Genomic DNA, 23232 nt, shown 5'->3' with positions numbered 1-23232 from the left:
ATCATCTTAATAAAAGGACCCAATGATTGTCTTTTTAATCAACTTGTAACCAGGTTTGCTAGATGTTAAACACACAGATCGTTATATCTCTCTAACACCCCTGCAGCTGTGGGTTGAATTTCTCTCTTCTCTTATATTTAAGATGAATTTTCCCTGGCCTGCAAGAGTAGGGCCATAGGGACAGAGCATGGAGGCTTGTCTCAGTGTTTCTTGTTGCCTTGATCTTGATCGAGTTCCTCCTTTACAGCTGCCCCTTGTTGCCTGGCCTTTAATGTCGTGGGTGCCCTTAAGCTTCCTATCGATGTGCCTGACACATGGCCTTAGGCAGGTAGTCTGTACAAAACAAAGAACTTGGCAGAGTCAAGGACTGTCTCCTGTGTGAAAATTCCAGGTTGTTAATCATACCCCTTGGGCTTATCTTTCCGCTAGTTTATAAATTTACCCAGCTGGGCAGTTCAGCCCACAAAATCCATTTAAATTATTTTTTATTTAAAAAATCATTTATTAGTGTGTTTTTGTACTGCTGTCCTCCTGCACTTTTAAAAACTGTAATTTTTAGTAGGGACTTTGGAAACTTCTAAAAAAGTATGGCAAAGAAAAAAGAAATCACCCATATGCCCGTCACTCAGAGATAACCTTTGGCAGCTTTTCCCTTCCATTCTTTTTCTAGCTGTTGTTTTGTTTTTAGCAGAGTTGAATTTATCTATTTATGTAACCTTGATTCCTGATCTTTGTAACTTAGTATTATAAGCATTTCCCCTTGCATTTTAATGGCTTTATAAATATTCTGTCATGAGGCTATGTCTGAATTTACTTAACTTTCTCACACTTTAAAAAATATAGGTGGTTTGTAATAGCATAGAGTTAATTCTAGTTTCTGTAAAGTAGCGGTGTATTGAGCATTTTTTTGTAAGGGGCTTCTTGTCCCCACTGTGCGCCTGGCTGCTTTGTTGTATCAGTACATTAAGTCCCTTACATACAGACCTTCAAGGTGCGAACTTTCAAAGATGCAAACTTGCGTTCCATCAACGTCATGCGTGAGTGAAATTGCAGCTTGCCCTCCATCTCCTATTGCTGACAATCCTTCAGCTCTACCATCTCCCACCTCCTCTCCCTCCGCCAGTCAGTTACTCTTCTTGCCTGTTCACTCGATGCCAGCCCCTGTATGCCAGCTGTTGTACTGTACTACTGTACTTTTCAAGGTACTGTACTGTAAGATTAAAAATGTTTTCTTTATTTTTTGTGTTTGTTTTTCAAGTACTATTTGTGTGAAAAGTATTATAGACCTATAGTACAGTACTATATAGCTGATTGTGTTAGTTGGGTACCTAGGCTAACTTCGTTGGACTTAACAAACAAATTGGACTTAATGAACGCACTCTCGGAACAGAACTCGTTTGTATGTAGGGGACTTACTGTACTTACATGTGTGTGGGGAAGAAAGAAAGAACTGTGTTTGCTTGAAGTTCAGCATTTAAAAGGCCAAGTTCCTAAAGAATAGGCTCTAGTACAAAACCTAGACAGATTCATACTAAACAACCCTGCAGCCAAGACTCTAGAAGATCAGGATGATTCTCCAATAATATAATTGCCTGCTAGGACAAAACTCAACACTCTTCAGAGGAAGATACGAGAATTCAGAGTCTCCTCAACTTACTATCTGCCATGTCAGTATACGATAAAAAAATTACTAGACGTGAAAAAATAAATTGCCTACACTAGTCTTCTTTATCACTGAATTTGACTCAAAGAGAAAAGGGTGAACAAAATTGCTAAGGCTAGTCACTAGCCCTTTGGCTTCTTTCTCACCAAAAACAGACCAATATTAATTTTTAAATGTTTAAGGTAAAAAGCAGAACACTCAAGAATGAACGCCTTAAACAAGTTGTCTGAATGAGAAGTATTATTCAGAAAAAAAAAAAGTTCAGCGTTTAAAGGATAGACTTTCAGGTTTACTGCAGAGAGCCCGTAAACTGTTAAAACGTTTCTCAATCCCTTTAAACCACCCGTAAACACAGTCTCATCCAACCTCCTGTTGCCTTGTGAAGTCTCATCTTACACAACCAGGAGGCCGGGGCTGCGGTGATCACACGTGTGGCTGGTGCACCAGAGCCGGTCACTGTGGGCCTGGGATCCGGAGGTCACATTCTCCCACCTCTGGCTGTTTTCTCTGCCCCAATCTGTGAGAGTCTCTTCACAGCTTCTGTGTGTTTCCTCCCAGGCTTGAAGGAAGTAACTTACTGATCTGTTCAAGACTCGTGCTGAGCCAGAGCTGAAGCCACTGACCTTTCCGGAGTTGAGTCTCCGAGTTTCCTGAGTGGTGGTTAGGCCTCGGCTACCAGTCTCCCCGCTCGCCAAGAGACCTCAGTTAACGAGGTGGTCGTTCGTACCAGTTCCTGTTCCTGTCGGCTTTTACCGTTTAAATAAATCTCAGTTGCCATTGTCGGTGTGTTGGTCCTCTGCTGTTTATCCTTTGCTCCCCTGGGTGGGCTGCAGTTCACCTCTGTGTCAGCTGGAACCAGAGGTCCTAACCCGACCTTGACCTTGGCTCACTCCCTGTGAGTCAGACTCAGCTCATGCCCTTGTGTCCGTTGTGGGATTTACTCCTGTGTGCTCTTGTTTGCAGCACCCGACATTGCACTTGGCACCTTGACCAGATGTTGGAGCTCGCCTCTGCTCCCATTTCTGCCCTTTCCTGCTTAAATCCGCCTTCACCTTGGTCATTGTGGCAGGATGAACGATGAGCCCCTGATCCCTCCAACTGTGAATATGTTACCTTATGTGGCAAAAGGGGCTTTGAAGCTGTGATTAAGGATCTTGAGATGGGAGATTACCCAAGAGCATCCAAGTGGGCCGGATGTCCTCACAAAAGTCCGTCCTTATAAGGGAAGGCAGGAGGGTCAGAGTCGGAGGAGAAGGAGGCATGTGACGCCAGAAGCAGAGACTGGAGTGATGCGCTTTGAATGTGGGGGAAGGGGTGGAAGTGGAGGAGTACAGGCGGCCACCGGATGCTGAAAAGGGCAAGAGAACATCTCAGAGCATCCAAAAGGAGCCAGCCTTGCTGACACTTCGACTTTAGCCCAGTGAAACTGGTTTCAGATTTCTGACCTCCAGAACAGTACGAGAATAAATTTGTGTTGTTGTAAGCCGCTAAGTTTGTGGTCACTTGTTACAGCAGCAGTAGGAAACTAATACAGTTATGATACAGATTAAAAGGGGCCCTGGAGACCTGGCCTCCAATTCAAAGACATAAGGCCTGCCCACACCTAATGAAATTTTTGGTTATGTGACTGGGGCTGTGGACCTGAGCCTGTGTGTGCAGAACGGCAGTGAGGCAGCCCGCCGGCCCTCTCCCGTCTGAGGGAGATCACGGCCCCTTACTAGAGACTTGCAGAGTCTCTAGATCAGCTTTCCCTACAGTGTGGCCTGTCCCCCGTTACACAGCAGCACGCCTGTTGACAGGGGTCCGGGCGGTGACACAGCGTGAAATGACAGTGAATCACCCGGTGAGAAAGTCAACTGCCTTTTCAGTAAGGTCTTAAGGACCTTTCAGATCTTAAGAAGTCCCAGGAGAAGATCTCAGGCTGGTGCTGGTGTGTCTTTAACACTAATGCCGTATTTACTAATCCATTGTTTTTGAAACCGTGTACTAGGCCATTTAATGGATGGTGACTCCATGTAGGGAATCAAGTCCCTTATTTTAAAAAGATACGGACTAGAACGGAAAATGTCATAGCACGTTGTCCGATACGTACTAGAACGGAGAATGCCATAGCACATCATCCATAGTAAGGGTGAGTACTTTTTTTGTAACTTGTTTCACTTTTATGTGTGTATACACTACCATGTTAGCACTGTTTCTAATGTTTTGGTTTGGGTTTTGTTTTTTAATTGAAGTGTAGTTGATTTACAGTGTTGTGTTAATTTCTGCTGTGCAGCAAAGTGATTCAGTTATACATGTGTATACATTCTTTTTTATATTCTTTTCCATTATGGTTTGTTACAGGATACTGAATGTAGTTTCCTGTGCTATCCAGTAGGATCTTCTTGTTTGTGCATTCTGTATATAATAGTTTGCATCTGCCAATCCCTACATCCCAATACTTCCCTCCCCCAACCCCCCTTCCCCCTTAGCATCGGTTTTGGTTTTGATCACAGGTGGAGGTCAGAGTGTTATAGCATTTCTCCAACTGAGGGAGCGACAGCATTTGGCTAGAATTTTAAAAACTTTGCTTGGCTTCAATTATATTTCTGTTTTTCCTTGCATTTAGTTTTATGGAGTACGTTCTGTTCAAGGCTAATGATACGCCATTACTATTGAAAATATACTATATTATAAATATAATATACTACTATTATAAAATATCCCTTAAAGCACCTGTCTATTTCATTTTAAAAGCGAGCCCATTTAAAGACCGTTACTAAGAAGATAATGGTAGAGCTACTGTACCGACATGCAGAAATCAGGGAGGTGATATATTTGGAAATACTGAAGTTGAGAAGCACCACATGACGGAATGGTTATCTTATGACGGAATGGTTATCTTATAACATTATAGAAACCTTAGGATCTTGAGATGGGAGATTACCCATTACCACATTATAGAAACCTTACAGTTTCTCACGGGATTGTAGGGGGTGTCAGGGGCAGAGGATCTCACCAAGGGTTAGCTTTCATGCCCTCCCTCTCCCATACCTCCCACGACTGAGACATGCATTCCAAAGCGTGCTTTTGGCTTTTCGAATTGGGACTTGGAACTCATTTCCCCCAGGAGTTACTGCCTCTCACTGCCTCTCCTGTTCTCCCACGCACTCATCTAAAACCTCTGGTAATCCTTTCTACACACATGGCTGAACTGAACCTGCCCTTGGGAAGGACATCAGTGACGTTGAAACCATCACACCCAGTGACCCCTTCTCCGTCCTTGGCTGTCTCAACTTCTCAGTAGCATCTGACATGGGCAACCGTCTCTATCCTTGCAACGTCCTCACTGCCAATAAATGATGGAACTGGATTCGAAACCAGGCAGGTTGGCTCTGGGACTTGCGCTTTTGACTACTACACTATATATATCCCTTCTCCCCTTGCCCTAGACAGCATATAAAAATTCCCCACCATCACCATTCCTTGAGGGTGTGGTTGCCCTGATGCCTCATTTCATCATTTCTGATAAATTTTCACAATTTATTACATTGGCTTATTTCCTATTTGGGGACTGTCCCGGGTGCCATTGATGAAAAGTGATCCTTTTCTCCAAAAATCTTAGTGAGGCTTTTGAATATTTAGTAGAAGAAATGGCATTGTTAAAAAAAAAAAAAAACCTATGTTTTTCCTCTAAGAGTTTTATAGTGTCTGGCCTTACATTTAGGTCTTTAATCCATTTTGAGTTTATTTTTGTGTATGGTGTTAGGGAGTGTTCTAATTTCAGACTTTTACATGTACCTGTCCAGTTCTCCCAGCACCACTTATTGAAGAGGCTGTCTTTTCTCCACTGTATATTCTTGCCTCCTTATCAAAGATAAGGTGACCATATGTGCATGGGTTTATCTCTGGGCTTTCTATCCTGTTCCATTGATCTATATTTCTGTTTTTGTGCCAGTACCATACTGTCTTGATTACTGTAGCTTTGTAGTATAGAAAAATGGAAAACTACACAGCAACCAGAAGAAATTAAGTTCGGACATGCAACAAGATAGATGAATCAAAAATAAGTACACTGAGTGAAAGAAGCCAGATAAAAAAGAACACATGCTGTTTGATTCCATTTCTATTTCTTAAATTTTTAATTTTTTGCACAATTTTTAAAGGTTATCCTCCATTTACAGTTATTGCAAAATATTTCCTATATTCCCCGTGTTGTACTATACATCCTTGTAGCCTATCTCACATCTGATAGTTTGTACTTCCCACTCCCCAACCCTATATTGCTCCTCTCCCCTCTCCCCACTGGTAACCACTAGTTTGTTCTCTATATATTTGATTCTATTTCTATAAAATTCTAGAAAATTCCAACTAATTTATAGTGGCAGAAAACAGATTAGTGATTGCCTGAGAACAGGAACAGGGTCATGAGGAAAATTGGGGGATGATACACATGTTCACTGTCTTGATTGTGGAGCTGGTTTCATGGGTGTATACGCATGTCAAAGCATCAATGGTATTCTTGACCGGTAATTTATTGTCTACAAGTTGTACCTCAACAGAGCTGTTTTAGAAATAATTTTTTAAAACGCAAATGAGTCTCTCAAAAGATAGTTGTAGTTTCTTTTTTTAGCTACTTTACCTCTTATAGAGATATTTTTTCTGTAAAAGCATAAGCTCTGGAGTTAGCAAACCAATTCTGACCCTAATTACCTCTGACCTTTAGTGAGTCACTAGATCTTTGAACTTCAGTTTCCTCATCTGAGAAATGGGGACAACACCCGCCTCACAGGACTGTCATGAGGAGCCAGCAGGGTGGTGTTTGTTAAATGCTCAGTACAAGCCCTGGGATTGGGCTTGCTGACTGTTAACTTGTATTGTTTTTGTTTGTTTGTTTATTTATTTATTTATTTTTGGCTGTGTTGGGTCTTCGTTTCTGTGCGAGGGCTTTCTCTAGTTGTGGCAAGCGGGGGCCACTCTTCATTGCGGTGCGCGGGCCTCTCACTATCGTGGCCTCTCTTGTTGCGGAGCACAGGCTCCAGACGCGCAGGCTCAGCAATTGTGGCTCACGGGCCTAGTTGCTCCGCAGCATGTGGGATCTTCCCAGACCAGGGCTCGAATCTGTGTCCCCTGCATTGGCAGGCAGATTCTCAACCACTGCGCCACCAGGGAAGCCCAACTTGTATTGTTATTGATGACAATTCAACTATTGGAGTAAAAAACAGCAGAGTGAAAGCTTCTGATTTTTAAAGGCAGTTTCTAAATTAGCACACTTTTATATTTTATGGGGATAAAATGTTACAGGCGACAACGTAGAGATTGAATTCAGTGTTCTCTTCTTAGGTACCATTGGTTCACCTACAGATTTCCTCTTGGTTATATCCAGAAGGTAACTTCCTAAAATAGATTGGGTTTATTTTTAACTTTTTATTGAAGTACAATGTACACACAGAAAAGTACACAAATCGTTATTGGCTAGATGAATTTTCACAAAGTGAACTCACCCTGTGGCCAGCATCCAGATCAAGAAATAGAAAGTGATAGATTCCCGAAGTCTCCATGTGCCCTGTCCGAGTCACTACCTCCCAAAGCTAACAGCACAGTCAGCTTTGCTTATTCTCGAACTTTCTGTTCCACTGTATGCACTCTTTTGCATCTGGCTTCTTTCACTTTGTTTGTGAGATTCATCCAATTGCTAGCCAGTCCGCGTGATTCACATTTTCATGATACTTCCTCTCTTACACCCTTTAAAAACATTATCATATCTTTGTTGAGACTTGAAGGATGAGAAAGTTTTTGTCAGAATTAGGGAGCAGTTTGGGTAAAAGAAACAGACTGTCCAAAGGCTTGATGCTGAGTAGAACAATGGGATGTTCAGGATACTGAAAATAGACATTCGTTCTGGGGTAGATGTTTTCATAATTATGACCATTCAGATAGTTCTCAGCTTTTTCTACCAATAAACGATAATGAAATCAATGTCCCTGTACATATACTCTTACCAATTGGAGTTTTTATTTCTATAGGATCAATTTTTCAAACATAAGGCTTGCTGGGTCTAGGGGTAGGTGAATTTACAGATTTAATAAATATTGCAAGATTGTGTTACAAAATATTGTAGTAATGGACACTGCCCCCAAAAATGCATGGGTTTGCCTATTTTCTCCCTCTTTGTCAGTACTGGATGTTAATCACGTTTTAAAATTTTCTGTTCTGTTGCTTTCCTTTGAATTTTTTTCTGGCTATTATCTTTTCATGTTTGCTGACCTTTTAGATTTCCTCTTCTGTAGAGCTATTTAATTTTAATAAGTATTAGTATCCAAATAGTAGAGAAAATGATGGAACCAAAAAAAAAAGTCAACAACATGAGAACATTCTGATTATCATATGAAATATGCTCATAGTGACAAGCTCTTCAGTAAATAGACATTATTGCTACCATTTTAACTGTTGTTCCAAACATGCAGATGGCGAGCAAATGAACCCTTACTGATGAGACTTAGTGGACTGCTCCTTCAGTCCCATGACTTTCTGGCTGTAATAAGTTCTGACGTAGCCAGCATGTCTGATGTCTGGTTATCAGTGACTCCAAAGACGTCAGCATTTGAACTGGACACTGCAGGGGAGAAAATAGAGTGCTGGTGGCTTCTACAAGGAAGGAAGGAAGGTGCTCAGGTTCAAGCTAAACCTGCGATCTGAGCAGTGAGAAAGGTGAAAACGAGACTTATTTCCAACAACAAACTTGCCCTGAGCTCCAAGTGAGTGATCATACGTTGAAAACAATGGCAGAGCTATTTAGATAGAAATAAAGCCACAGTTTCAGAAGACAGTGAGGGGTTCTGAGACAGGCTGGGACCTGGGATCCTTTGCTGCAGTGCTTGAACCTGGACAAATGTCTCCTGGAGCAACAAAATACAAAGAAACTATACGGGACTAAAAATAACTGTGAGTATGTGCAGTTGGGGCAAATTATGAACAGCAAGATACAAAAAGACCAAAATCCAGCTGCCACTTCTGAGGTGCTGGGAGCAAAAGCAGGGTCCTGCGCATGATCCTGCACACAGCACCACCAAGGGGGTGGGCAGAGCACCTGAGCTACCCCTCTGGCCCGGCCCACCAGTGCGCCCTTACATTCACCCTATTTATGGAAGCAGCTCGCCCCACCGCCCTCCCCGACTCCCGCCTCAGGGAGCGAGCAGGGGAACCTGTTACTTGTTTGCACTCCCTCCTGCTGCAGCACGAGTCCCAATAAAGCCTTGCCCGAATTCCTTGTCTGGCCTCTTATCAATTTCTATTGATTAAAGAGTCCAAGAACCCGGGTCAGTAACAGTTCTGCTTTAAGCTTCTGTGACTGTCCACAGCGCACAAATCTCAGGATCAGCCTGAATTATCAAGCATCTGCATTACTGCAAATAGTGACTTGTTTTAAGAAGAAATTATTAGACCGAAAGTCCAGAATCTTTGGTATATTGGGAAGGAGCTTATCAGCCATAAATGTTCTCTGCTGCAAAGGATAGAAAATTCAACCCCCAGTGCCTGAAAGAGAAGGACATGTATTATTTATTTCAGAGGCTCTCAAACTTTCTTGGTTCATGGTGTTCCTTGGACAAAAGGAATACCTAATAGTTGTATTTATTAGTTAGGTCCAAAAAACCACTTAGTATTTATGGCCTAACTACTTAGTGGCCATTTAAGAAAATACACGTACATTGAAAGGAAAAATATCTTATTTCTGTTTTATTTCATTTTTAAATAACTATAATTAACTCAATTTAATTGCATTCTTAATAACTTTCATTTTTAAATACTACAGTTGCTTACCATGGGATATGTATGCCTTTGGGGCACTGCACAGGTTCTCAGGCCTTGGAGTCAGATTGGACACTGCCACTCTCACTTCTTTTTCCACACTGATTTTCATGCAGCACTTGTTTTTCTTAATTATTATTATTAATATGGCAACACCCATAAAACCAGGTTTGCAAAGATATGATGTAATTGAAAGGAATGTAGGGCCATCTAATAGAAAACTGAACTACCTTGAGCTAGTAATTCACACCTTGTCTGACAGATATTGAGCATCAATTTATTTCCCTTGAAAATTAAAATATCCCACAGCTACTTTATGAATTCACTCTCTCTGGGGTGCTTTCTGGGAAGTGCATGTTTATTTAACAAGAAGTCTGGAGTAGCTGGTCTTGGGGTTGTCTGGTGCCTGGGTAGTGTCATCAAGGATCCACACTTCTGGCCAGTTGCACCTCATGATCTCAAGGTGGCTGCCATGGCACCAACATCACATTTTTTCCACAACAGTGCATCAAAGAACAAGCTTGATGAAGCAAAGATAGACGCATTGAGGCCCCAAAGTAGGACAGGGCAACAGCAATGGGAATGGTCCAGCTAAACATGACAAATGTCTGGTCAGCAAATGTCACAGCCATGGCATTACTGCCAAGGACATCTGAAATGCTCAGAACTGTGTAATAGGTCTCATTGGTCAGGATGTAGATGAGTGTCACAATTGGCATAGAAATCCCAATGGCCAGGGGCAAATTTCTTTCTGGGTTTTTTATTTCTTCTGTTACAAAATTAAGGGTGTCCCAACTTGAGTACGAGAAAGGGCAGAGTACTCTGAAAGTGCTCAGAACGTCCCTGGCACAATTTAACAAGGCCCGTGACGATGGCAATGAGTGCCAGGACCATGGAGTAAGTGAACATGTCTTGCACACGTGTGCAGCCATCAATATGAGAAAGGAGGATAGAGTGGTTTGCCAGGATAAAATGCAACCTGCTTTTATACTCCGTTTGGACCTGGTGGTGGATGGCAGACAGGTGCCGACAGATGCAGAGATGTCTTAAAATGTTTCTATGCAAACAAAGATAAAAATTAGAGGCTTCGGTCATGTCAACCAGACCTGGGATTGGAAGGCTGAAAAGTTTTCCAGTCAAACAATTTCTTAGGAAGACATCATTTCCCTAGTGTACTAGTTATCCTGGTGGTTTGGGAGACCAGTGCATTGCATATGGAGACATCAGGCCACACAAAAATCTCACGTTGTGGAAATACATTGTTTTGCTTGAATGACATTCAGATTTTCTCAGGAGAACCACTGGTTTTGGAGCTACTGAGTCCAATCCTGGCTCTCGTTGGGGAGGGGCATGCAGCAAGGACTGACAGCTAGTTGGCCCAGGAGTCAGGGAGGACAAATATCTGGATCTGAGATTTGAGTGAGCAGTAGAAGTTGGCCAAGAGAGCAAAAGAGAACTCCAAGCAGAGGGGATGGCGTGGGCAGGGAGGGGGTGAGGGTGCAGGGCTCGCCTGACAAATCCTTTATGGTGGTTCATGTGGCAGGAGTTGAGTCCAGGGCAGGCCTGTGTGGCTGCTATGGGAGTGGGGTTTGGCACTGACTGCCACAGAAGGTGCTAGAAAGTTTGAAGTCAGGGAAGGATGGGATTAGATTGACAGGCTGGGGAACAACAGCAACCACCATGTGGTGTGGCAGAAATTTCTGGGCGTTCACAAAATGCCTCTCTTTTTCCTTCTGGGCACACCGCTAGACTGTGTTTCCCAGACTCTTCTGTGGCCAGGTGAAGCCATGTGATTGAGTTCTAGTCAATCAAATATGGACGGAAGTGGTATTTGCCATTTCTACGCCTACCCCACAAACCACCCCCTGCACAGTCCTCCACATTCTCTTCCCCCACTGGCTGGCTGGTGTAGACGATCTGAGGACCTAGATGGTGGATCTCCAAGATGGAAGTAGTCTGGCTCCCTGAGTCACCATGTGATGAAGGGCCTGCTATGGACTATTCTGTGAACAAGGAATCAATTTTTACTATGTTAAGCCATTGAAATGTTGGGGTTATTTGTTACACGCCTACTCTAACTAATGAGAACCATAATAAGAGCTACTAGTTATTGGACACCTGCTCTGAATTGGGCACTGTACTAAGGGCATTGTCTCACTTAATCTATACACCAATTCTATGGGGATGGGTACCACCATTAGCCCACTTTTACAGGCAAGGAAACTGAGGCTGAGAGAGAAGCTAGGGGGCACAGGTGGAGAAGCTTGATCCCCAAACCTGGACCCAAGTGCCAAACTGTGCCCTGCTGGTTGCCAGTTTTAAAGGAATGGATTGAAATTGGGTGAGGCATCTGACATAGGGAACAGACTTGTGGTTGCCAAGGGGGTGGGTGGGGAAGGGATGGACTGGGAATTTGGGTTAATGGATGCAAAATATTTTATATAGAATGGATAAACAACTAGGTCCTACTGTTTAGCACAGGGAACTATATTCAATATCCTGTGATAAACCATAATGGAAAAGAATATGAAAAAGAATGTATATCTATGTATAACTGAATCACTTTGCTTTACAGCAGAAATTAACACAACATTGTAAATCAACTATACTTCAATTAAAGAAAAGAAAAGAAATTGGTTGAAGCAAGAAGACCAGATGAGGAGTTGTAGTAATACCAGCTGGGAGTTCCTACCTGTGAAGTGGGAAAATAATAGACTATTGTGAATATTAATTATTGAAGGAATGCATGTATGGTGTCCAGTGCAGGGTCTGCCATTGGCAGGTGTATAATGAATATTTAATTTTTTTTTCAAGAGCCTAAGTAAGAACCAATGAAGGCTTGGGTGAAAACAGTAGAGAAATATTCCAGGAGCAGCACTTGGCAGGACTTGGGCCAAGAATGAGGGAGATGGGGGAGTTGAGGGTTGGACAACGATCTTATGTTGCAGGGACATGGGAGGAAGGGAGTAAGAAACATCTTGTACGATGTGCTGTGGGTGCAGAGGAGGGAGAGAGCAGGTCTCAAGATAACCAGCAAGAGAGCAGCCCCCAAACCTTCTGAGATGTGCAAATGTTCAATAGAGGCGCTGCGTTCCCGGGCCTCGAGCTGAAAAGAGCTCTCAGCAAACTGTCAAACCCTTGTCCAGATGCATCTACTTCTGTCCTGAAGCAGATGCTTTTCATCTACACGATCTTGAGCAGGTGCTTCAACTTCTTTGTGCCTCGTTTTTATCATCTGAAAATGGGGATAAGAAGTCATAGGACTTACAGGGTTGTTGTGAACCTGTGCAGAGTGCTTACCACAGCGTTAGATACGTAATGGGTTATCAATAAATGGCGGAAATTTTCACTAAAATTCTCTTATCCCTGACATTACTTCTCTATCTCTACATGCAATGCTCAGATAATAGTTACATGAACATCGAACAGCATCTTTGTCTTGTTCACTGCTACATTTCCTGCCAGCTCTTAGGACAGTGGCTGGTTCACAGTAGGTATGTAAATATTTGTTGAATGTATGAGTAAGGAAACCCATCTCTCTTTCCTTCCCTTCCTCCCTTCTTTCCTTTCTTTCCATCCATCCACCCATCTGCCCATCCTTCCATCCATCTCTTCTTCCATCATCCATCCATTCATCCATCCATCCATCCATCCATCACCTTAGAAAGGCTTAACCCACAAGTTTTTTTTTTCAATTGTGAGTGTAGTGGCTTTACCCACAGGTTATTTTTTTTTAATTCAAAATATGTGTAACACAAAATTTACCATTTTAACCATTTAAGTGTGTAGTTCAGTGATATTAAGTACATTCATATTGTTGTGCAACACCTCCAGAACTTTTTCGTCTTCCCCAACTGAAACTGGGTACCCATCACACAATAACTCCTCATTCTCCTCTCCTCCCAGATCAAGGCAACCACCATGCTACTTTCTGTCTCTATGTGTGTGACTACTCTAGGTACCTCATATAAGTGGAATTACACAGTATTTGTCCTTTTCTGACTTAGCCCACAATCACAAAAGCTGTGTGATCCTGGGAAACTTAACCTTCCCGAATTTCCACTTCCTCATCTGTAAAGTGGCTGTAATAATAGTACCTACCTCATGGGGTTGTTGTGAAGTTTAAATGAGATAATACATATAAGGTACTTAGACTAGCACCTGGCATGTAGAAAGTGCTCAGTAAATATTAGTTCACATAAATACATATTCTAAATCAGCAGGTACTGGTATTGTGCTTATGTGTCTGACTCTGTCATAAACACTTTATGATCTTAACTTATTTAAGCCACACAACCCGATGTCATTGGTACCACCACTATCATCCATGCTGCACGGGAGAAAAAATAAGGTGCAGAGAGGGTAAGCAACTGCTCAAGGTTACTCAGCTGGTTCACGGAGGAGCTGGGATTGAAATCCAGGCAGCCTGTTTCCAAAGTCCACGGGCTTTACCATTGCCTCTGCAATCTCCAGAGATGGTCATCCGTCTACACCCTCAGTCCTGGATCAGCCTATCAGCGTGAGTCTGTGGAGATGTCGGGGCCTCAGATACAAGGAGGTGTCCTTAGAAGTCCATGGAAAAATCACTGAAGATGAGTTTACCATTACTTCCCATGTGTGGTCCTGATCTGGCGGGGCCCTCCTCGTGTTCACTCACACACGTGGGTCTCCTCTGGGCCCTGGTGGTGACCAAGGGAGCTGGGGATCAGGGCCCTCCATCTCCTGCTGGGGAAGACCTGGAGCCCTCCCCAGGTGACGCAGCAAAGCCAATGCCTTTTGCCTTTGTTGGCAGAAAGCTCAGCAATCCTTGACCACCCCCTGCCCTACCCAGTTAAGGTTAAAAACAGTGTTTCCTCTCTTGGGCCTCAGGGCCACCTCCCACTGGGCTTTATTGCTTTCTTGACACCCTCGGGAGCCTCTGTAGCCCTTTAAAAGGGGCAGAGCCTGTAGTGGGCTGGCAGCCCCGGTCCTGGAGATAAGAGTGTCCTGTCCGGGAGAGCAGGTGCGGGTTTTCCAGCCAGCACAGGCCAGAGCCCCGTCCTGAGTCACCTCTGCCCTGATGTCTGCAGAGGTAAGTCCGCTGCCGGCCTCTTCCTCTGCAGCCTGGCCATCCAAGCGGTTGCTGAGAATTAATTCAAGATTGGGGCACTGGGGGGCTTCTTTCTGGGCTCTCCTCCCATCCGTGTCCCCCTCCGTTTCCTCCGCTTCAGGCAGCTGCATCCATGTGTGACCTGGAGTTTGGTGGCGTCAAGGTGAAGGAGCCCAGCGAGGGGGGCAGGTGGCGTGGGTGCTGGTACGAGTGGTTTGTGCAGCCCTGCCTGGTTGAACTGCTGGGCTCTGCCCTGTTCATCTTCATCGGCTGCCTGTCGGTCATCGAGAACGGGACGGACGCTGGGCTGCTGCAGCCGGCACTGGCCCACGGGCTGGCCCTGGGCTTGGTCATCGCCACGCTGGGGAATATCAGGTGGGAACAGCTCTTAGCACTCCGCCTGGTGCAGGGAGCAGAGCTGTGGGCAGGGACCCCTGGGCACATGCCCAGGATCCCAAGAGCAGTGTTGGGTAAAATGTGGGTTGGGGGAGGGGTCAGGCTGCTTGGGTTTGAATCCTAGCTCTTCAGCCTATGAGCTCTGTAGCTTTGACTCACTCCACAAACCCAAACTTCCCACCTATGAAATGAGAACAGTGGGAGTATTTTCTAAATCTTATTTCTCAAGCCAACACATGAAGGAGAAAGACCGGGTAACTCGTCCAGGGTCCCATGGCAGAGCCAGGAGGCAAACCCAAGCTGTCTGTCCTAAACCCAGCATCTCCTGAGGGAGGCACGAGAATGAAACGATGTGAAGAGCTTAGTCCATAGTAAGTGCTCAATCACTGTTGGTTGCTGTGTTATTGTTACCTTTAGGACGGGGTTTTGCTCCAGCCTAGGGTAGGCAGAGTTATGCAGAAGAACCCGCCCGGGGGGGGGCGCAGGGAGGGCTGAAGGGTTCCTCTTGCATAGCCCTCCCCTGGACAGCTCCCAGGAGAACCAGCCACAGTGACACATGTCTTGGATGGAGTGTCTGGCAGGGGCGTCTAGACCCTGGTTGGTCTCTATTTAATCTCACACAGAAAACTGATCTGAGTAAGGAAATTGAAATACTGTTTCCTAGAAAAACAGAATGGAAAGAGAACTTTAACATTTCTCTTTAAATATCTAAGGGAAGCTGCAGGTGGGATGAAAAACACAGAGTCTTCTGTTCGAAGGGTCCGGGGTTGAAGGCAACCTTTGTCACGCTTAGCTGGGTGACCAGGGCAAGTAGCTGAAGCTCTCTATGTTCGGTGGAATAAAAGGGGATGATAATAATAGCTGGTATTTATTGAGTACTAACTATATGCTAGTACTCTATATGAACCTGTATTAATTATCTTTGCAACAACCTTTATGAGGTAGGGATCACTGAGGCACAGAGAGGTTATATAAGTTGCCCACGGCCATACAGCTCTTTGGTGGCAGAGCTAGGGTTTGAACCCAGGCCAGCTGGCAGGAGAGAACATCGCTTTGCACTGCAGGAGACTGCCTATCTGAAATGCCAGCCTTTTATTCAACCATCTGTTTTTTGTCAACAACTATTTATTCGGTACCTACCGTGTGCCCGGCACTGACTCTGAGGTTATTGGAGCGCCCGACACAGCACCTAGCACCAGAGTAGGTGTTCAATAAGTATTTGTTGAGCAAACAATGGATGAGTAAACTAAGAAGGTGTCTTGATCGTTTTACTGTTAATGAGTGTGAAGTGTCCCAGCCCTCTCCTGGTCGAGCCACACTCTGAGTGACAGTTTCTCTCCCCGTTTGGGCTGGGTGACCTGGTGGCGAGGCTGATGGCCGAGAGGGTTCTAAGTCTCCCTCCTGCAGGAGGCCGCCCCACCCCCTCCGTCACCTCTCTGCTTTGGCAGAGCCCAGGCTAAGCTTGGTCATGGACCTGAATTGAAGCCAAGTAAGCCTAGCTGCCCCTCTCCCCACCGGTCAAGTCTGAGATCAGCTGGTGCTCCCTGATCCTGCAGGAAGCTCACCCAAGGGCCTGTGCACAGAGCTGCACCAGACAAGTTGGGGCAGCTGGTCCTGAAATGTCAGCATGTTGGACAAAGTCCCTGTGTCGAGAGCCAGGGTCCTCTGTCCAGTCTCAGCTCAATGCCCTGTGTCCATTGGGTGGGCAGGCCCATTGGTGGGCTCTAAACATCTGGGTTGACATGGGGGTGGCCTTGGGGTCACTGTCCCTCTTATTGGGTGTGTCCATCCCAGGCACCAGGGGGATTGGTGAGCCAACCTCTCAGGATAGTTCCTTCATCTAAGTGGGACTGGATAGGATGCCAATGGGGGTAGCAGGGCACTGGGGGGGGGGGCCTCTAGACTCTGGGGCTTGGACTGGTTGAGCATCTTGGTGAAAAGGAAGGCTCTTGACCCATGACCTCTGGAAGGACCAGCCAACTTGAACCAGCCCTTTGACCTAGGTTCGACTTTGTCTAATCCCCTTCACATCCCAAACTCCAGATCCCAATCCCCAACTTAATCATGAACCTCTGACCTCGATCCTGATTCCCAATGCCATTTCCAGAAACCTCTAATCTCAGTTTTACAGGCAACACTAGTCACACTTTCAGACCAAAAATAGGAATTTTACTGGTTGAGTTCCACCAATAAAAAATTTTATTGGTTGAGTTCAACCAATCAGGAGCTGTTGTTCAGGGCCTGGTTACTTCTAAGGGGAGGCCAGGATACCTGTCTTGGGCTGTGAGTTTGAAGCCTGGGGTCTCATTCTGACCTGTGGGCACGGCTCTGAAGGGCTGGACGCAGCTCTTAGGGGGTCTGGAAGGAGCTGAGGGACAGCTTTCCACCATATTCTTGTCTGGGCCACCCTGGGGTCCGGGTGTAGGACAGGAATGGTGCTGCCCTCCCCTCCCAGGCTCTCCCCCACTACTCGGCACCTCAGGGAGAGTGGGCGTAATTTGGTGCCTGTTTTCTACCTGGGCTGCCCTTGACGGACTCCGGCCCCGCAAGGGCATCTGGGGAGGTGGTGGGGCTGCTGGGGCCCAGTGCCTGGGCCTTGGCCTCACGACTCCTTCTGCTTTTGCGGGTGACAGTGGTGGACACTTCAACCCTGTGGTGTCCCTGGCAGCCGTGCTGGTCGGAGGCCTCCACCTGACGATGCTCCTCCCCTACTGGATCTCCCAGCTGTGTGGGGGGCTGATCGGGGCCGCCTTGGCCAAGGTGGGTGGTCCCCCGGGGGCTGGGCTGGGGGCTTTTGCTCTGACGGGGCTGCTGGGGTGGGTGAGGGGCAGGGAGTGGGGACTGTCCAATTCTTTTTTAAAAAATTGATTGATTGATTGATTGGCTGCGTTGTGTCTTCATTGTTGTGCTTGGTGTTTCTCTAGTTGTGGGGTGAGCAGGGGCTACTCTTTGTTGCGGTGCGCGGGCTTCTTGTTGCGGTGGCTTCTCTTGTTGAGGAGCACGGGCTCTAGATGCGTGGGCTTCAGTAGTTGTGGCACACGGGCTCAGTAGTTGTGGCTCATGGGCTCTAGAGCGCAGGCTCAGTAGTTGTGGTGCACGGGCTTAGTTACTCCGCGGCATGTGGGATCTTCCCGGACCAGGGCTCGAACCCGTGTCCCCTGCATTGGCAGGCGGATTCTTAACCACTGCGCCACCACAGAAGTCCTGTCCAGTTCTATTCCTGTTGCCTCCAGTGGGATTGGGTGGACCCTTTCTACCTCGGAGGGGACACTCAAAGGGCCTTTGGTTTCCTCCAAACCCACCCTGTTCTGTTCGTGTCTGGACACAGCCCTCCCTAGACAGACCAGGAAGCAGAATTCAGGACTCAAGGTTTCTGTTCCTGAGTCTATTTCTGGATTTAGACCATTCTGTTTTTTTCATTCATTCATTCATTCACTTCATTCATGCTACAAACATCTCACTAAGCACCGTCTGAGGGTACGGGATATACAGGGTTATTCTCCTTGAGAAACTCCTGAACTAACTTCTCTGTGTGTTCTCCAGTTTGCCTGCCTTTAAACTGAGTTACTCTACCTTTGATGGGAGTTAATGCTCAAATTACTGGAATCCTCCCATTCCGGTAGGAAGGCTAGCTCTTCCTCTCAGCCACAGAATTTCTATAGCTCTACACGTAACTCTATGCAAGGACTTCCTTCCTCCCTGTTTGCCTGCCTGACTTCCTGTTTCCTTCTTTCCTTCTCTCTCTTTCCTTCCTGCTGTTCTGAAGTCTCAACCAGGGGCCCTTCAAGTTGGAAGCCTTGCTTGGCTTGTGTTGGGGGTGGGATTGGAGGGAGTGGGGAGGTGGGAAGGGGTGAAGGGGGCACCCTGTTAGCTTGCCTGGGGTTTGGTCTGTGGCTCTAAGCGCTGCCCATTGCAGACTTTGGTCTCGAATCCCATTTTGCTGTCGTCCCTGCCCTGGTCTTCCTGTGCCCCCATTTGAGACCCTGCTCCCCTGTCTGTTTAGAACGGGGCCCGGACCTTGCTGCTCTGATTCCCAATGGAAAGCAGTGCTGGGACTCTCCCTCAGGCCTGGTCACTTGCAAACTTGTCCAACATGATGGAGACCAGTGTGGGGCAGCAGTGGTCATTCACTGGGTGCCCTCCCCCCTCCCCGAGCACTTGGTAGAATCCTCTCATTTAATCTCCAACTTGACTAGAAGCCTGCCTCAGTCCTTAAAGAGCACTGCCCACCTGGGCCCGGGGCTATTACCATGACCACGCCTACTTTACAGAGGCGGAAGCAGAGGCACAGAGAAGGCAATAATTTGCCCAAGTTCAAATGAGCTGGGGAGCAGCTGAGCCTGGATTTGAGTCCCGGGTCCAGAAGCTTGTCTGCACTGCAGTCTTCCCTCCCCAGGTGTCGTGATGACCCCAAGGCCGATTTCCTGGGAAGCCAGTGGGGCTTAAGCTTCAGGGCTCTTCTCATCTCTTCGAAGGGGCCTTTTAGGGGGGCTGGTTATGTGTTTACCTGGGTATATGTGTTTGCAAAGTTTGTAAAAATAAGGTATTTTAGTATTCTTTCTCAAAGAGGGTCATATAAGTTACATCCCCTTCAGGCCTGCAATACCTGGAGCCACCGCTGGGTTATCCCCATTTACAGAAGAGCAAAATGAGGCTTAGGGAAGTCCAACAGCTCAGGCAAAGCCGCACAGTGGGAACTGGTGGAGCTGGGATGTGGGTCCACATATGTCTGGCTGCACATTGGACAGGACCCTTCCCTGGCTCGAAAGGATGGGGCCCCTCCCGTCAGCTCCCAGCTGTCTCTCCACCCCCACCATGAGGCTGAGCGCTGCTCTCTGCAGGCGGTGAGTTCCGAGGAGAGGTTCTGGAACGCGTCTGGGGCAGCCTTCGTGACAGTCCAGGAGCCCAGGCAGGTGACGGGGGCCGTGGTGGCAGAGATCATCCTGACGACACTGCTGGCACTGGCTGTATGCATGGGCGCCATAAACGAGAAGACGCAGGGTCCTCTGGCCCCTTTCTCCATCGGCTTCTCTGTCACCGTGGACATCCTAGCAGGGTGAGTGCCCCTTGGCTGTGGGACCACAGTGCTCAGCCCTGGGCCGAGGCTCGCCCCTGGAGGAGGGCAGGTCTGCTGAGCTTACCTGAGGGTTGCCAAAAGAAGCCACACAGGTAATGTAAACGGGGGAAGTGGGCTGGCAGGAGGCAGACAACAGGGAATGGTGGGGACTGTGGCATCTAAGGAGGCCACCACCATGCACCTCTGATAAGTTATCGCTGTGTGGGAATATGCGCTTGGGGTGACCCTTCTAATTTCATTCCAGGGAAGTCAGAAGACTGGATTTTTATGTGAATTTTCTACTTTTTGTAGTATCAGTAAACCATTTCTGTGGGCTGTGTTTATCCTGCCAGCAGGCAGCCAGGTTTTAGCCTCAGACTTACAAAGAGCTTCCACACCCATTGTCTCGTTTATCTAGAGCCTCTCAGTAGGCTTGGGAAGGGATTAAGGAGACAAAGGATTATTTCTTCCCTTTTATATATGAGAAAACTGGGGCTCAGAGAGGACACAAGTGACTTATTTAAGGTCATTGGGAAGTGGCAAATTAAATGAGAGATCTGGAACAAGGGCCCCCGCTAAATATAGGGGATGAGGGAGCTCCTTCCTACAGGACAACTCCTTCCTTTCCTCTTGGACACAGGACCAAGTGTAGCCTTTCTCTGCTCTGCCTCCAGCCCTAAGTCATCCTTTGGGAGGTGGAGTTTGGGGAGGCTGGGGAAATGTATGTGCAGAGCTGTGGCAGTGCTTTGATGCCTCCTAGTGGCTTTTGGTTCACTTATAAGCCTACTGACTCATCCAGTTGGCTTTGGCTCCTGGACACAGGTGGGGTCTGTGAGGGGTGAGGCCTGAGTGAAGACCCCAGCTTGAGCGAATGGGGCAAGGGTACAGACACCGGGACTAGAGAGGTGCTCTTGGGGAACAGTCCCTCTTTGGGAGATGCTGGGTCCCTAGCTTGTGGTGCAACAAAGGCCTCAACCAGGTCAGCTAGATTAGAGTTAACACTTGCACATGAATTATATGAGAAACGTGGGCTCTATATGCGTTTCCTCATTCACTCCTGACAACAACCTATGAGATATGTACTTTCATCTCAGCTGAAACACAGAGAGGTTAAACAAAGGTCACAGCTAGAAATAGCTGGGCTGGGATTTGAATCTAGGTCTGCTTGACCCCAAAGTTCATATAGCTGAAAACTGCTTACTTTGCCTTATCAACTCTGGAGAAGGAGTAGATCCATCTTCCTTCCTGCCATCACTGAACAGGCACTACTTGCTGCCCATTCTTCTAGAAGGGTGTGTGGGGAGTGGCAGACTGGAGGGAGGACTCCGGGGAGGGGTCAAGCCTTTCACTTTGGAACCTCCCAGACCGCCATGATATGGTAGCTTAGAGGGGGTTTCTGGGTAGCGTGTGACTTAAGCCTACGTGGGGAAATGAACGTGGGTGAGTCGGGGCTCCTTGGCTGAGATTCTGCCGACCACTGTGGCTGGGTGTTTGCAGGGGAGCTGTGTCTGGAGCCTGCATGAATCCTGCCCGCGCCTTTGGACCGGCTGTGGTGGCCAACCACTGGGACTTCCACTGGATCTACTGGCTGGGCCCGCTGCTGGCCAGCCTGCTTGTCGGAGTGCTCATCAGGTAGGAGTGTGACACAGGGTCGTGGCCCATCTGGTGGGCGTGGTGACAGTTGCTAGAACATCCAGGTCTAGAGGGCTAGGGTCTCGCTTGGGTTTGGAGAAGAGAAGAGGAAGCCTTCTTCAGAGGCAAAGATTATGGCTCTGGGACCTTTGGTGACAAGTGACAGAAATCCATCCTAACACAGCTTTCATCATAAAGGGGAACTCATTGGCTCACATAATTGAAAAGTTTACAAGTGGCCCTGGCTTTGGTGGGATCTCGGACCGTGTCTTCAGGGCTTGGTCTTTTTTTTTTTAAATTAATTAATTTATTTATTTATATTTATTTTTGACTGTGTTGGGTCTTCGTTTCTGTGCGAGGGCTTTCTCCAGTTGCAGCGAGCGGGGTCCACTCTTCATTGCGGTGCGCGGGCCTCTCACCGTTGCGGCCTCTCTTGTTGCGGAGCACAGGCTCCAGACGCGCAGGCTCAGTAGTTGTGGCTCACGGGCTTAGTCGCTCCGCGGCATGTGGGATCTTCCCAGACCAGGGCACGAACCCGTGTCCCCTGCATTGGCAGGCAGATTCTTAACCACTGCGCCACCAGGAAAGCCCAGGGCTTGGTCTTTTTAGGCTCTGCTGTCCTCTGGGTAGATGTCATGCTTAGATAGCCTCTCCAGTAGAGGCAAAGATGCCCACCAGGCACTCCAGACTTACATCCTAGCAGCTTAATAGCTGGAAACAGAGGAAACAGAACAACAGCTCTTACAAAGGTCCTGGCTCTGCTGTTCTCTGAGTTGGACTGGTCCAGCTTTGGCCATGTCTACCTCTGAATCGATCTCTGTAGCCGTGGGGCCAGGCACTCTTATTGGCTATGTCTGGAGCATGAATCTGATCCTGGAGTTGGGGTGAGGTCAGCCTCATCTGAACAAGTGTATGGACTGAAAGTAGGGGAGGAGTAGCTCCCTACAGGGGTGTTGTACAACTCAAGGGACCCTATCCACATAGAACAAACACCATGTTAGTGGTGTCCACAAGAGCATGCATGTCATGAGATGCCAATCACATAAGACACAACGTGAGCAGTGCTCCCTGGAGCTGGGCAATGGGTAATAAGGTTGATAGTGTTATCAGAAGGATAATATCTGCTCGACTGCTTCTCCTCCAGCTCTCTTCTTGTGAACCTCAAGGATCCAGAGTGTCCTTCCTTTCTGCTGCAGGTTGTGCAGAGATACAAGTAGGTACAGTGCCCGCTGTCTGGACGAGGACAGGCACTGGGCTGAGCTGATCTAGGCTGCTTGCATTGCTGCCTGTCTGCAGTCCTGGCTTGGCCTGTGGATTAGTGAAAAGCATCACAAATAATTCTCTGATGCTTTCAGAATGGTAGAGATGGGGATCTTCAGGAAAAGGGTTAGAGACCCAACAGGAAAGAGTTTCTCCCTCTCCCCAAGGAGATCTGGCTATTGAGGCTGGAGAGGCTCAGGAAGGCATCTCTCTGGAGAATTCTGGGCCTGGAGACATTTGATGGAGGGTTGGGTCTCTCCCGGAGACGCACAGACCTCACTGGGCCACCTTTTTTGTAGATTCTTCATTGGAGATGGGAAAACCCGCCTAATACTAAAGGGGCGGTGA

At 47.0% G+C, this 23232-nt stretch overlaps 2 protein-coding genes across 2 annotated transcripts in view; both read left to right on the top strand.

Moving 5' to 3' along the window:
• Nucleotides 1-2445, top strand: part of LCMT1 (leucine carboxyl methyltransferase 1) — a 54229-nt gene extending 51784 nt beyond the window's left edge. Inside the window, exon 11 of the mRNA XM_007186319.3 lies at nt 2222-2445. Within this exon, the coding sequence (XP_007186381.3) occupies nt 2222-2244 (23 nt within the window). The 3' untranslated portion in view covers nt 2245-2445. The remainder of the gene's footprint in view (nt 1-2221) is intronic.
• A 12050-nt stretch (nt 2446-14495) lies between these two features.
• AQP8 (aquaporin 8) lies at nt 14496-23232 on the top strand. The gene is made up of 6 exons (XM_007186320.3): nt 14496-14522; nt 14662-14915; nt 17570-17696; nt 19778-19992; nt 21490-21624; nt 23184-23232. The coding sequence occupies exons 1-6, from the start codon at nt 14511-14513 to the stop codon at nt 23230-23232; spliced, it is 792 nt and encodes a 263-aa protein (XP_007186382.2). The 5' UTR covers nt 14496-14510.

Source organism: Balaenoptera acutorostrata, chromosome 15 (assembly GCF_949987535.1).
Source record: "Balaenoptera acutorostrata chromosome 15, mBalAcu1.1, whole genome shotgun sequence".
Taxonomy (NCBI): Eukaryota; Metazoa; Chordata; class Mammalia; order Artiodactyla; family Balaenopteridae; genus Balaenoptera; species Balaenoptera acutorostrata.
This window is presented reverse-complemented; position numbering and strand designations above follow the sequence as displayed.

Excerpts from the sequence above, each read along its gene's own strand:
- AQP8 (XM_007186320.3), top strand. Across the intron at positions 17,697-19,777 it reads TCGGGGCCGCCTTGGCCAAG|GCGGTGAGTTCCGAGGAGAG; the intron begins GTGGGTGGTCCC and ends TGCTCTCTGCAG. Across the intron at positions 19,993-21,489 it reads ACCGTGGACATCCTAGCAGG|GGGAGCTGTGTCTGGAGCCT; the intron begins GTGAGTGCCCCT and ends GGGTGTTTGCAG.